This window comes from Anolis carolinensis, chromosome 2, assembly GCF_035594765.1.
Source record: "Anolis carolinensis isolate JA03-04 chromosome 2, rAnoCar3.1.pri, whole genome shotgun sequence".
Classification (NCBI taxonomy): Eukaryota; Metazoa; Chordata; class Lepidosauria; order Squamata; family Dactyloidae; genus Anolis; species Anolis carolinensis.
Window position 1 is genome coordinate 288125613 of NC_085842.1, and position 14027 is coordinate 288139639.

The 14027-nt window shown below is 41.4% G+C and overlaps 1 protein-coding gene across 3 annotated transcripts in view; it reads right to left on the bottom strand.

The window, feature by feature from the left end:
* Positions 1-14027, bottom strand: part of cert1 (ceramide transporter 1) — an 80615-nt gene that overhangs the window by 55928 nt on the left and 10660 nt on the right. For all 3 annotated transcript variants that reach the window (XM_003216254.4, XM_008102942.3, XM_062972334.1), the window contains exon 2: positions 9391-9525. In XM_003216254.4, the coding sequence (XP_003216302.1) occupies positions 9391-9525 (135 nt within the window). The remainder of the gene's footprint in view (positions 1-9390; positions 9526-14027) is intronic.

The window sequence follows — 14027 nt, forward strand, 5'->3', positions numbered from 1 at the left end:
AGCAAATATGGTATGTGTGACTGATAGAAGCAAACCTCCCTGGTTTCCCAAGACAGACTTCAGAATATTCTACAGGCAGTCAGGACACTCTGCTAAATGTATACTGTGTGGAGAGGCAGGATGCGATGGTCAGGAGAGCTTATTATCAGCTTCAGCTGATATGCCAGCTATGCCACTTCCTAAAATTTGAAGATGTAAAAATGGTAGCACACACACTAGTGACCTCAAGGCTGGACTTCTGCAATGCACTATATATTTGGTTACCTCTTTACCAAGTTTGGAAACTCCAATTAGTTCCAAACACGGCAGTCAGACTAGTTACAGGAGCATCTATGAGTAAGTGTATTACACCTATACTAAAGTCTCTCCACTGGTTGCAATTAGTTTCCGGGCAAAGTACAAAGTGTTGGTTTTGACCTTTAAAGCCCTACATTGCTTGGAGCCAGGTTCAGAGCTCAACTGGCAACTGTAACCCAGGGGCTCTTCTTTTGAGAAAAAAGAGAAATGTATAGTAATAATAAAAAAATATAAACAAAACAAAGTTGTCAATGTAGTCTTTCCTTTTACAGTGAAAGTGGTGGAACAATTTGTTTATAGAATAGTAGGAATGAAAGCACAGAAAGAGGGGAGGGGAAAAGAAAACAAAAGAGAGAAAAAAGAAAAAAGAGAAAAAGGAAGAACGGGATGAAATACATTTCATTTTTCTTCTTTATATAAAACTAATTACAAAGGGTAAAAAATAAAGGGGGGGGGACAAAAAAAGATCATAATATAGGAAGAGAAAAAAGAGAAAAAAAAGAACACAAGGAATCAAACAGTAGGGGTAGTTATTGACTTAATAGTTTTCTTTTTTCCATTGTCCTCTCTTCAAAACATGTACATTCAAATGAATGTTTTACTGTTCTCTGAATTTATATAGTCTTTAAAACATGTCCAATCCGTTTTTTAGGTGGTATGTTAAAATATTCATATTCATAATATCCATGACTTTTATAATCCAATCTTCCATGCTAGGTATTTCTTTAGTATTTTTAAAAAATTCTTTCATGTATATTTTCCAAAACTTATTTGCTTCATTGCAAGTCCACCACATATGATAAAAGGAACGCAGAGGCTCTTTTCATTGTGGAATGACTTGCCGGAAGAGATTTGACAGCTAAATCAGTTGTCAGAATTTACGACACAACTAAAGACCTAGCTCTTCCGGCAGGATGACCTTGTGAATTTTAACCTGTATTTTATTGGTGTGGTGTTGTATGTATTTTTTAATATGTATTTTATAGTGTTACTAGCTGTGCCCGGCCACGCGTTGCTGTGGCTTAGTCTGGTGGTGTTGGTCAGTCTACATTAGGTTGTATTTATGCTGTGACCTCCACCCTTCTTTATACTCACATTAGTAGTAGTATTTGAAGTCTGTTACCTTCTTCAGTTTTTGTGTTGATTGATAATTGCTTGAGATCCCTGTTGTCTTTGGTTTGTTGTTAGTTGTAATGTCTGATTCTGCTGAGTGCGGTTTATATTTTTATTGTGGTACAATCGTCTTTTTTTTTGTTTTGCCTGTGTAGCTGTTTATTATTATTGTTGTTGTAGTGGTCATGAAGGTTGGATAAGTTAGATGCTACTGTATTGTTTTTTGGAGGCCCAGTGTAGCACTGACTGGCCTCTCAGCCTCAGTGCCTGGCTGTTTCTTGCCTGTGATGGTGTTGATTCTTATTGTTGTTGTTGTCATTGTTATTATTGTAATTTTTTTTGGAGGCCAAGTGTGAATGTAGGGATTGGGGAGGTGGATGAGTTGTGTTGTCAAATTTTGTATTTGTTATAGTCACAATGCGTTGTTGTGAGTTTTGTGGGTCCGGATTGTGGTTTTGTGGTGTGGTTGTGTTGTTACAACTGGGAGGCAAGGCTTTTGCATTGTTTTGCCAAGTTTTGTATTTCTGGGGCGTTTAGTTGTGTTGTTATAGTCATGATGCGTTGTTGTGAGTTTTGTGGGTCCGGATTGTGGTTTTGTGTTGTGGTTGTGTTCTTACAACTGGGAGGCAAGGCTTTTGCGTTGTTTTGTCAAATTTTGTATTTCTGGGGCGTTTAGTTGTGTTATAGTCACGATGCGTTGTTGCGAGTTTTGTGGGTCCGGATTGTGGTTTTGTGGTGTAGTTGTGTTGTTACAACCGGGAGAAAAGGCTTTTGTGTTGTGTTGTCAAGTTTTGTATTTCTGGGGCGTTTAGTTGTGTTGTTATAGTCACGATGCATTGTTGTGAGTTTTGTGGGTCCAGATTGTGGTTTTGTGGTGTGGTTGTATTGTTACAACTGGGAGGCAAGGTTTTTGCGTTGTGTTGTCAAGTTTTATATTTCTGGGGTGTTTAGTTGTGTGCCAAGTTTTGTATTTCTGGGGCAATTAGTTGTGTTGTTATAGTCACGATGTGTTGTTGTGAGTTTTATGGGTCCAGATTGTGGTTTTGTGGTGTGGTTGTGTTGTTACAACCTGGAGTGAAGGCTTTTGCGTTGTGTTGCCAAGTTTCGTATTTCTGGGGCGTTTAGTTGTGTTGTTATAGTCACAATGCGTTGTTGTGAGTTTTGTGGGTCCTGTGTGGTTTTGTGGTGTGGTTGTGTTGTTACAACTGGGAGGCAAGGCTTTTGCATTGTGTTGCCAAGTTTTGTATTTCTGGGGCGTTTAGTTGTGTTGTTATCGCATGATGCGCTGTTGTGAGTTTTGTGGGTCTGGATTGTGGTTTTGTGGTGTGGTTGTGTTGTTGTAACCTGGAGGCAAGCCTTTTGCATTGTGTTGCCAAATTTCGTATTTCTGGGATGTTTAGTTTTGTTGTTATAGTCACTGCGCAAACAACTTTATCATTTTATATATATAGATGTTTTATCTCTGTTTTAACCCTATTGTACCCCATCTCAAGCCCCAAGGAGAGGTGTGTAGTGTTTTTTTTTTAATGTTGCTGTTGTTATTATTATCCCTGAGATAACTGGGCTGATGGACTTTTCACTAGTGGTAAACAATTACAGTAGAATCTCATTTATCCAACACTCGCTTATCCAACGTTCTGGATTATCCAACACATTTTTGTAGTCAATGTTTTCAATACATCGTGATATTTTGGTGCTAAATTCGTAAATACAGTAATTACTACTTAGCATTACTGTGTATTGAACTACTTTTTCTGTCAAATTTGTTTTATAACATGATGTTTTGGTGCTTAATTTGTGAAATCATAACCTAATTTGATGTTTAATAGGCTTTTCCTTAATCCCTCTTATCATCCAACATATTCGCTTATCCAACATTCTGCCGGCCTGTTTATGTTGGATAAGTACTCTACTATACTAGATCCAATCAAAGGGCTATGGGAAGTATCACCAGAAGGAGCTGACACTGTATGATACTACTGTATTGATTTGGAAACAGAATAACAAAGAAATCACAGGAACATGGATGGAAACATAGTTACTTTATACATCATTATTGCTAGCTGCTTCTATTGTAAGGCAACATCAGCATGCAAAGTAACCACATGACCAGAAAGTGCATGGCTGCTCTCTGATAGATCAGCAGATATGCTCTGATGGCACCCATGCTCCAATGATGGTCTTGTGATGTCTCATGGGCCATGTAGTCCCGTTCCTAGTACTATTGTGGCAGACGAGGAGGAAAACTTGGGTTTCCCACCGATTCAGCCAGAATCGGAGCCCCTGCACCTGCAGGATGTTTGCCCTCAAGAAGTCAGCCAAACAAGCCTTGGGCAGAATTCTCCCCCGTTCTCTCGCAAGGATAATTATAATCGAGATAGAGGCGCTAGGGAGGCGAATCGCCGAAGCGCCAGAATCGCTGCCAGACAATTAGCTGATTAAGCCTGCTTCCCTTGGGAAATCTTAAGGAGTCATGCATCTGGACACAGTTTGGGTTTCACTTCTTGTTCCCCAGGGAAAGTGTTCCTTGGCGGGAAAACAGGATCCTATATAGGTGTTTTACCGCAAGGAGATCCTTGCGGAGTCAATTCGTCAGCTTCGGGAGTGAGATCGTGTGTGGACTACGCTACTCCAGTTCCTTGTTTCCAGGACCTCGCCACGGACCTTGTTCTAGTTCCAAGCCTGCCTTGTTCCCCGGACCTCGCCACGGACCTTGTTCTTGCTCCTTGCCTCTTGTTGCCTCGTATCAAGTCTTGTTTGCCAAGAATCTAGTTTGGTTTTCCAGCCTTGTTGTCAAGCTCCATTGGACTAAAGGACCTTGTCATTTCCCCACACTTTGCTTGGCAAAGTGTGTGTTTCGGTTATTGGATTATAACTTTGGACTCTAATATCTCATATTGGACATTGTTTTTCTGGACTATATTTGACCTTTCCTGAAAGGTTTACTTCTGAACTATATTCTATATCTAAAGATATTAGATAGATTCTGGTCTCTGCGCATGGTTATTGGTGCTCTGCAGCCTGGGTCCTGACAGTTTGACTCCGCCACCTAAGCACCAATTAACCTAGGCCAGGATGTCTAAAGGAGCCGGGGCGGAAGCCCAACCACTCAGCTACACCATTTCCAAGGATGAATTGGACAGAATCCGTGATACACTCCATACGCAGGAGGGAGAAATACGGGGCTTGAAGGAACGAGGTATCCGGCTCCCTGGTCTAGCGCTCCCAACCAAGTTTTCTGGAGAAGCCTCCAAGGTTCATGTTTTCCGTCGCCAATGCCAGGCATACATAGAAGCCCGTCAAGCCGAGTTTCCCCAAGAAGAAATCAAGGTGGCGTGGATTTACAGTCTCCTAGAAGGGCCAGCGGCCAATTGGGCGATGGCGCTTTTTGATGCGGGCTCCATGCACCTAAGTTCCGCGCAAAACTTCCTGAATCACCTTAAGGCGACATGGGGGATCGAGGACAACGTGGAGGCGGCCGGCCATAAACTCCGGCGCCTTTTCCAAGGGGACAGGCCGTTGTCCCAGTACATAGCCGAGTTCCGGGTGCTGGCCCAAAACACCGGTTGGAACGATATAGCCCTCAGAGGACAGTTTCGTGAGGGTCTCAACTTCGAGATGCAGGAAGAAATCTCCAAGGTGGAACCTCCAAACTCTCTTGAGAGACTTATTGATCAATGTTTACGAGCCGAAGTTCTGCTTGCCAACAAAAAACAGTGGCTCAGAGGCCAGAGTGGAAGAGCCGGGGTGAAACCTCCCGCTTCCGCCAGTATTCAGCCACGTCCAGTGTGGAGACCCCCACCACCAGCCCCATACCCCAGAGGAAGCGAGGAGGAGCCGATGCAGTTGGGCAATGTGCGCCCCAGACTACATGTTGCTGAAAAGGCCCGCCGCCAACGTTTAAACCTCTGTTGGTACTGCGGGAACGGGGGCCACTTCGCCAGAGAATGTCCAGCCAAGAGAAAGCCCGCCGCTCAATTGGCGGCGGCGTCCTCCGCGGAGACGGAGACGGCTGAGGCGGCTGGAGCAAAGCCGGCGGGGGAAGCCAGCGACCGGGCGTAGAGAGGCTCGCCAACCCGGTCAAAAACCCCACTCAAGAGCCGCAAACCGGGGTCCTATTTCTCCTAGTGGTCATGTTGTGGTCAGCGAAAAAAGGACCCGTCATGATCCATGCCATGATAGACTCAGGAGCAACAAACAATTTCATCGATAGAGAGTATGCCGACTCTCTGGGATTACAATATCACGATTTCAAGAACGCCCGGGTGGTACAGGCTATCGATGGCCGTCCCCTAAAGACGGGTCCAGTAAGTCAATGGACTGAACCCACCAGGATGTGGATAAGGGAACACATGGAAGAGATTTCCTTCTTTGTTACCGAGGTGCCCCACTTCCCTGTGATTTTGGGAATTCCATGGCTGACACTCCACGACCCAAACATCTCCTGGACCAACAGAGAACTACAGTTTGCTTCAAAATACTGCCAAAACCATTGTCTAGTAGCCAAGGTCTGCCATGCCACAGACGCTGAGCCCATCATCACCTTGCCCAAGAAATATTCAGACTTTTGGGATGTTTTCAATGAAAAGGAAGCCGAGAAACTACCCCCACATAGACCTTATGACTGTGCCATTGACTTGGTGGAGGGGGCCCCGATCCCACGAGGACACCTCTACTCCCTGACTGAACCAGAGCAAGAAGCTCTCAGGGAGTTCATAGAGTCAAATCTTCGCAAGGGATTCATCAGACCCTCTCAATCCCCAGCTGCCTCCCCGGTGATGTTTGTGAAAAAGAAGTCAGGGGACCTATGCTTGGTCGTGGACTATAGAGCATTGAACAATATCACGAAGCGGAACCGCTACCCCCTGCCTTTGATCTCGGACCTATTAGACCGGCTTCGAGGGGCCAAGGCTTACACCAAGCTGGATCTCCGGGGGGCTTACAATCTAGTTCGCATCAGGGAGGGGGACGAGTGGAAAACCGCTTTCCAGACCAAATTCGGATTATTCGAGTCCCTAGTCATGAATTTCGGTTTATCCGGAGCTCCCACAACGTTCCAGCATTTTGTCAACGATATTTTCCAGGATTATCTAGATCGGTTCTTGATCATATACCTGGACGATTTTTGGTGTTTTCTAGATCACAATCGGAGCATGAGAAACACGTCAGAATGGTGTTACAACGATTGCGAGATCATGGACTATATGCCAAGTTGGAAAAATGCGCTTTTGATCTACAAGAGGTAGACTTCCTGGGATACTGTGTCTCGCCACTAGGGCTCTCCATGGACCCGGCAAAGGTTTCAGCAGTATTGGAATGGCGGGCGCCAATCAACAAGAAAGAAGTGCAACGTTTCTTGGGGTTCGTGAACTACTACCGCAAATTCATCCCAGACTTTGCCCGCTGGTCTGACCCAATCACCAGCTGCATCCGTGGAAAACAGCCTTTCCGCTGGACGGAGCAAGCAGAGAAAGGGTTCCAGCAACTGAAGAAGTTATTCACGACCCAGCCAATTCTACAGCACCCTGATCCTAGAACCCCTTTTGTTGTGCAGGCTGACGCCTCCGATGTGGCAATTGGGGCTGTACTCATGCAACCAGTGGGAGAACATCTTCATCCTTGTGCCTTTTACTCCCGTCAACTAACAGCCCCAGAGAGGAATTACACTATTTGGGAGAAGGAACTTTTGGCCATAAAGGCAGCCTTTGAAAATTGGAGACATTGGTTAGAAGGGGCCAAATTTCCCATTGAGGTTCATACTGACCATCGTAATTTGGAACATCTAAGAACTGCCCGCAAGCTAAATCAGAGGCAGCAGCACTGGGCTTTATTTTTTGAGCGTTTTGACTTCCAGATCCATTATGTAACCCCAGCTCAGACCAAGCAAGCAGATGCTCTATCACGGAAAGCAGAGTATGCTGCAGGACGCAGAGAGACCTTCGAATCCCAATTGCTGCAGCCCGAAAACTTTGCCACGCTCACAGTGGGAAACACCAAATCCACTTCAGTTGAACCGACTCCCTCTACTCCAGGACCTCTTTGTGCTCAAGAAATTAGAGCCAGTCAACAGGCGGATGCCTGGGCTCAAGATCAAATTCGCCAAGGACGTTTCCCTTTCTCACTTAAGGATGGGCTATTATGCTACAGAAATCATGTCTACATCCCTCCAGGACCAGGCAGAGAAAAGGCACTTCATCTGTGTCATGACTGCAAGCCAGCAGGGCATTTTGGACTTTTCAAAACCATGCATTTGATCCTACGAGATTTCTGGTAGCCCAAGATCCGCAAGGACGTGGAGAAATATGTCAATACCTGCCCGGTATGCCAGCGTTCCAAGACAAGAAGGGAGAAGCCCTCAGGGCTACTGCATCCCCTTCCTACTCCATCTCGTCCATGGGAAATAATTTCTGCAGATTTTATCACTGACCTACCACCCTCCCTTGGATATACCACGATCCTAGTAGTGGTGGACCTTTTTACCAAATTGGCTCATTTCATTCCTTGTGATGGCCTTCCCACGGCCAAACAGACTGCAGATTTATTCCTTCAACATATTTTCCGGCTACATGGATTGCCCAAGAGTTTGGTCACTGACCGTGGATCTCAATTCACCTCTCGATTCTGGAAGGCACTGCAACAACTACTGGGCATAGACTCTCGTTTATCTTCAGCTCACCATCCCCAAACAGATGGGCAAACGGAGCGCACCAATGCCACTTTGGAAGAATACCTTCGCTGTTATGTAAACTATCAACAGGACAATTGGTCGTCCCTATTACCTCTGTCAGAGTTTGCCTACAACAACGGTGTCCAGGCTTCAACCAAGAAAACCCCGTTCTTTGCAAACTACGGATTCCATCCACGTTTCTTTCCTTCTGTCATTGAAACCTCAGAAGTCCCTGCAGCGGAGGACTGGCTGCAAGAACTCACAGCGGTACAACAACTATTGCTCCAACAACTGGACCAAGCCAAGGAGGATGTGATGACTCATGGGCCATGTAGTCCCGTTCTTCACTTGTTTTTATTGACTTTATATATTCCTTTAATAAAGATATTAGATAGATTCTGGTCTCTGCGCATGGTTATTGGTGCTCTGCAGCCTGGGTCCTGACAGGTCTCATGATGCTGTTGGCTATGAATGAATCAAGCCTCAGATGTCTTTATAAAATGCTTCTTAAAATATTGGTGTGGGAAAATTAGGCCTCGCTCAAAACATTTTATATACATTTGAGATAACTATGTACAACTGGATTGCTTTTTATTTTTGTACAGTGTGCCAACTATCCAGAAGACAAGTAATTTTTAAGTACAAGAGGCATATTTCTAATAGCAGGAAAGGCAACACCAAATACAGGAAGGGTCTTCATGAATTTGAATTAAACCATATAGTCCAACAATTATTCAAAATATTTACTGTATCAGCCTCCAAGGCCAAAAAGTACTAGGGTGGATCAAAATGTTTTGCCTCCTGTGTCATAAAAACATTATTAATGAACACGTAACAGCAGAAGTTGCTACAACTCATAGCCTAAACTATCCTCTACAAAACTACATATCTGAAACCACATAGGTTGTCTTTCAGAGGTCCAAATAGACAACCTATGTGATTTCAAATTCAATGACTTGAATGACGTTAAAACAGCTTTAAAATCATGGGTCACGAAGCAAGACCCTGAATCTTTCCAAAATGGTTTGGATGCCTGGGTTAAACGATGGCACAAATGTGTACAAATTGATGGTGACTAAGTTGAACAGTGGTTTTTTGTAGAGGAGAGTTCAGGCAATGATCTGTAGCAACTTCTGCTGTTATATGACACAGGAGGCAACACTTTTTGACCCATTCTTGTATTATAATTTGCTGTAGCCATTTAAAAATCCTTTTCAATATTTTCTCATCTGTACTGTTCAAAGTCTATTTCCAGAGAATAGCATCTGAAAAACTGGTATAACAAGATAAATAAACCTTGAAACAACACTTACTGTAATGACAGCCTTACTCAAACAGATTGATCCCCTGCAGCCATATTCTGTTTCATCTTCAGACTTGTAGTAACTTAAAGTGTTGTTCTTCAAGACCACCCACCGGTCCTGCCACCCATGGATGTAGTTGGTCCACTAGAGAAAAACAAATACAAATATTTGAAACAAAAAAACCCTCTTAAGATTATGAGAACTCTCTATTGGTGTAACAAAGTGTATGAATAATTTGGTTTTTTTTTGCTCTTGTTTTTTTTTAACTAAACTGACAAAACACTCTTTATTGTATGAAAAAATGCTAGTGTTTAGTCCTTTCAGTCAGAAGATTTCTCACAGTTTGGCTAGCATCCAGTTAGAGATTTATGAATGTGGGGCCAGAAAGTCACCACTGCAGACAGGATGTTTCTTTATGCCTTGTCTTTGCAAGTTGCAATTATGAGTTGCAGCTGCACACTGTGTATTGCAAATCCTATACTGTGCATTTCAGTAGTGCCTTGAGTATTGTCTAATATGACTGTATCATACAACAGTACCTAGTCATTGACATTTGTTGCATAATGTTGCCATATTACACAGAGTTGTGTAGTGCTGGTGTATCTCCATATGTGACGATTTGCACTAAGTCAAGGGGATGTTAGATTGCAGCCATTTAGTAAAAAAAAAAACCTGATACAGACTGCAAAATAGTCAGGAAACTTTGGAGAAAGCTGATCATTTAATGACAACATTAAATAAAGCAATACAGTGTAAGTCCCCAAAGGATAAGTGCATAACAATTTGAACAGGCAAATCTATTTGTGAGCATTATAACATTACTCAGAGAAAGTAGATCTGCTATACTGGCATTAAATTCCAGATAATTATGCAAATAACACATCATCTTCAAGTAGAAACTCAGGACAGACACACAGCTCATTTCTTTAAAGCTATGCTGCTTTTTAGTAGTACTCATAGTGAAGACAAAAAGAGGTTAAATGCAACACTGTTCCAGCCTCAGAACGAAGGTCTTAAGACTATTTCAATAATTATACGCTAGGGCCTATATGAGAGTTCCCAAAATACTAGGATTGCATGGCAGATCATGATTTAAAAACAAAAAGCTGCAGATATGTAAGGGTTCTCTGAGAGTTGAAAATTATTTCAAAGATTTCTCCAGGGTAAGGTCAATCAAGACTGAGGTAGGTAGACAGTAGTGGGATTTGTTGATAAATTTCTACACAATTTGCAGTAGATTATATGTATTTTATTAATTGCATAATAGTAAAAATTTAAATTACACAATGTAAAAAGGATGGGAGGGGAGAAGTAGATTTTTGAATGAAGCAATTTGTGGACTTGCTTTTAGTACAAGTTAAAAATTTGTGAACTACATGTTCATTTGTGGTTAGAAACACTCATGTGACTTCATTTTCTCCAACTCAAGTCATTATTTTGAACATGGATTCAGTTGGTAAATCTGAGTTATAGTTAAAACAAAAAACAAACAAAATAGCGAAGTCAGTCACACAGACTTAGCATTATAACCTTTAAACTATATTCTGTCACACATATACTGTCCTCTAAGTTAGATGTGGTGGCACCCATAATGAATAAACTTCTATGAAAATATATTCAGTTCAATTATAGATACAGAACAGTTCACTAGCTTTATACACTTAAGAGACATGCTCGTCACAATAGTACCAGGGCTTCATTAGCACACTTGAATGTCTGCCAAGTGCAATGACAAATTACAGCAAACTTCAGAGGCAAAGTAATGGTAAAACCATTCCCTTCTTTCCTCCTTTACATTAATAGAAAACAGAAAAGGACCGATTACTACATTGCACTGATTGGTCTTGGAATTTATAGCACAGCCATTCAGCTCTCATGATTTCTGTGAATACTAAGACCAGTCACTAATGCTCTTACTATAGCTGCAACTGTATACCTTTTAGTGCACAAGAATGCATCATGATTTAGCTAAGGGAATTTAATAATACAGAATTGACTTTTTTTTAGGTTGATGAAGATGTAAGCAAAAGAAATAGGAACAGACAGATTGCCAGAGTGAAGGGAATCAAGTTCAAATCCCACTCCAAACTTATTAGGTGACCATGGGCCAGTCATAGAATCATAGAATCATAGAATCATAGAATAGTAGAGTTGGAAGAGACCACATGGGCCATCTAGTCCAACCCCCTGCTAAGAAGCAGGAAATCACATTCAAAGCACCCCCGACAGATGGCCATCCAGCCTCAGTCAGTATCCCTTCGGCCTGACCTACTTTATATGGTTGCTGTACTGCTGGGCAGAGAAATATTTTATTTAATTTGAACCGCATTACTTTACTGGGATATAATACTTCACTATAAACTAATGATTAGACATTCTTCCATGCAACAAGGAAGTGTTAGCCTGAAAGAAAAGATCTAGGACATCCTGGTGGCAGAAACCTTTTGCATTGACAAGAGAGAACTAGTACTGTTTTCATAAACAAATAAATCAACCTCACAAAGCACAAAATTATTTAAATGCTATAGTAGGTGTTTTAATGTTAAGTTTAAAGAGACCTAGGTGGATTGTGCATGTAATAATTATGACATAATGAGGATCAGCAAAACTGTTGAGGCAAACTATGACACAGAGGTCTTTTGAAATTAGGCCAAAGTCCACATGGCATCAGGCTGAGACTTAAAGTGACAAATATTTTAAGGATGATTGCCTCATGTAATTGTCCTGGAAAGAATGCCTCTTCTGGCAAAAGTCTATAAGGATAGTTTAGTTGTTTCATGGTAAGGATAAATTGCCTATGTTCTGAAGGAATGACTGACTGCATTTTAAGATCCATTGTTGCTCTGGATAGGGTAGAGAAATAAAATGATCAGATACTGAAAAAGGAAGTGCTGTGGTTATTTCTCAATCACTTAATTGTGAAGATGGGAAAAGTATGACTGATAGGCTGCATGCCACAACCAAGATCTCTTGGCAGCTCCATTCCCCAATCTCTACACTTCTTGCTTTTTCTTCAAATAAAATGGCCATGCTCTGGAAGATTTGAGTGACCATTTTGCACAATTTTAAGTCTGTATGCCCCCATGGTTTTGGAAAAAAAGAGAAAGGTTTATACAGAGATCTATTTCAGGTATGAAAATGGGACAAAACAGCCTTCCTGTAAGGCCTTGGTTATGATATGTGTGTATGATGCTGGTGATTTCTTGACAAAACTGACACAGAGAAAAATTAGGTGCACTTGGTTGGGATCCCATGGGACTTGAAAGAGCCACACAATTAGATGTTGCAACCTATGTTGATTTATAAGTATAATTCCATTTAACTTAGTAAAGCTTACTTCCAGAAAATGAGGTACATGAGTACAGATTTAATGTGATGTGAAATAAGTCAAGGGCTTTATATTATAATTATTATATTATAATATTTGTTTATACCCTGCCCCTCCAAGATTTGTGTACAAAGTAGCTAACTTAAAAAGCAATACAGTTCAAACATGTAGAAGATAAATATAAAAATACAATTACACTAATTCACATATTTAAACAATTTAAATGCACTTATGAAATAAATAAACGGCTATTTAAAATAATTTTAAATGGTTTTGGAAGTGCAACTGTAGTAAAAATTTACTTGTTTATGGCAGGAAAAAATCATGACCCAGTCCTTAGTAAAATAATGCAGTAGATCATATTATGTACAGATAAGTACTACAGATATAAAGAAGTCAAATGTGCATGCAAATTACTTCATTTTAAAAACCCTCTAATAAAGTAGTGAAAGGGTGCAATGCCTATCACAATTTGAAACTGCTAGGCCATCATTCCATAAGGCTCCGCAGAGAAAGAGACATGAAGCTGAGGCCTTCTATCAGCTCCACTGAAAATCAGCTCCTTTTTAACTTCAGTTACTGGTCACTGTAAGTACACTAGCTTTTAAGACCAGGAATTTGGTTCTTCTTTTGTGTTACACGTTTATACTATTTTTAATCAATCTATACGCTACTCTAGGTTTTTTAGTTGAAAATCAGGCCAAAAATATTTTATGGCTCCTGCAAAAGTATATTCAGTATAAGTTAGTTTTGATAGAATCAACAACAACAGTCCAAGAAGCACCTCTTGAAAAAGTGATATATGTTCCTTCAAATCACTTGTCCACTTATGGCTTACCAATGCTTTCCTCTGAACACTGCCTAGAATGAAAACTCCCAGGGAATATAAAGTACTAAAATAAGGCCTGACCCTGCTTAGCTTCCAAAATCAGATAAGATCTGGTCCCTTCAAACATAATATTTAGGTTAAAATAGGCAGGAAGCTACAGAGGGAAAAGGGAAGAGGTGATTAGTCTCCACAAGTTCTAAACAGCTTTAGACAGTATCCTGATGGGGTTAATGGGTGGGTGTTAAGAATGCCTTGACTGTGCAAGGATGCAGCATAATTCTGCCACACCATACTATTTGTAAGGCTAGTATTGTTTATTCGGATTGGCGGTGGCTCTCCAGTCTTAGAGGGAAGCACTTTTTTTTCAAGTAATACTCAAATTGAAAATACAACTATTTCCAGTGGGTGGGAGGCGAAGGGGGAATAAAAACTGCTAGACACAAATGGTTGATAAGGATGGAATTGGGATTGGTAAGGTTAAGTAAATAA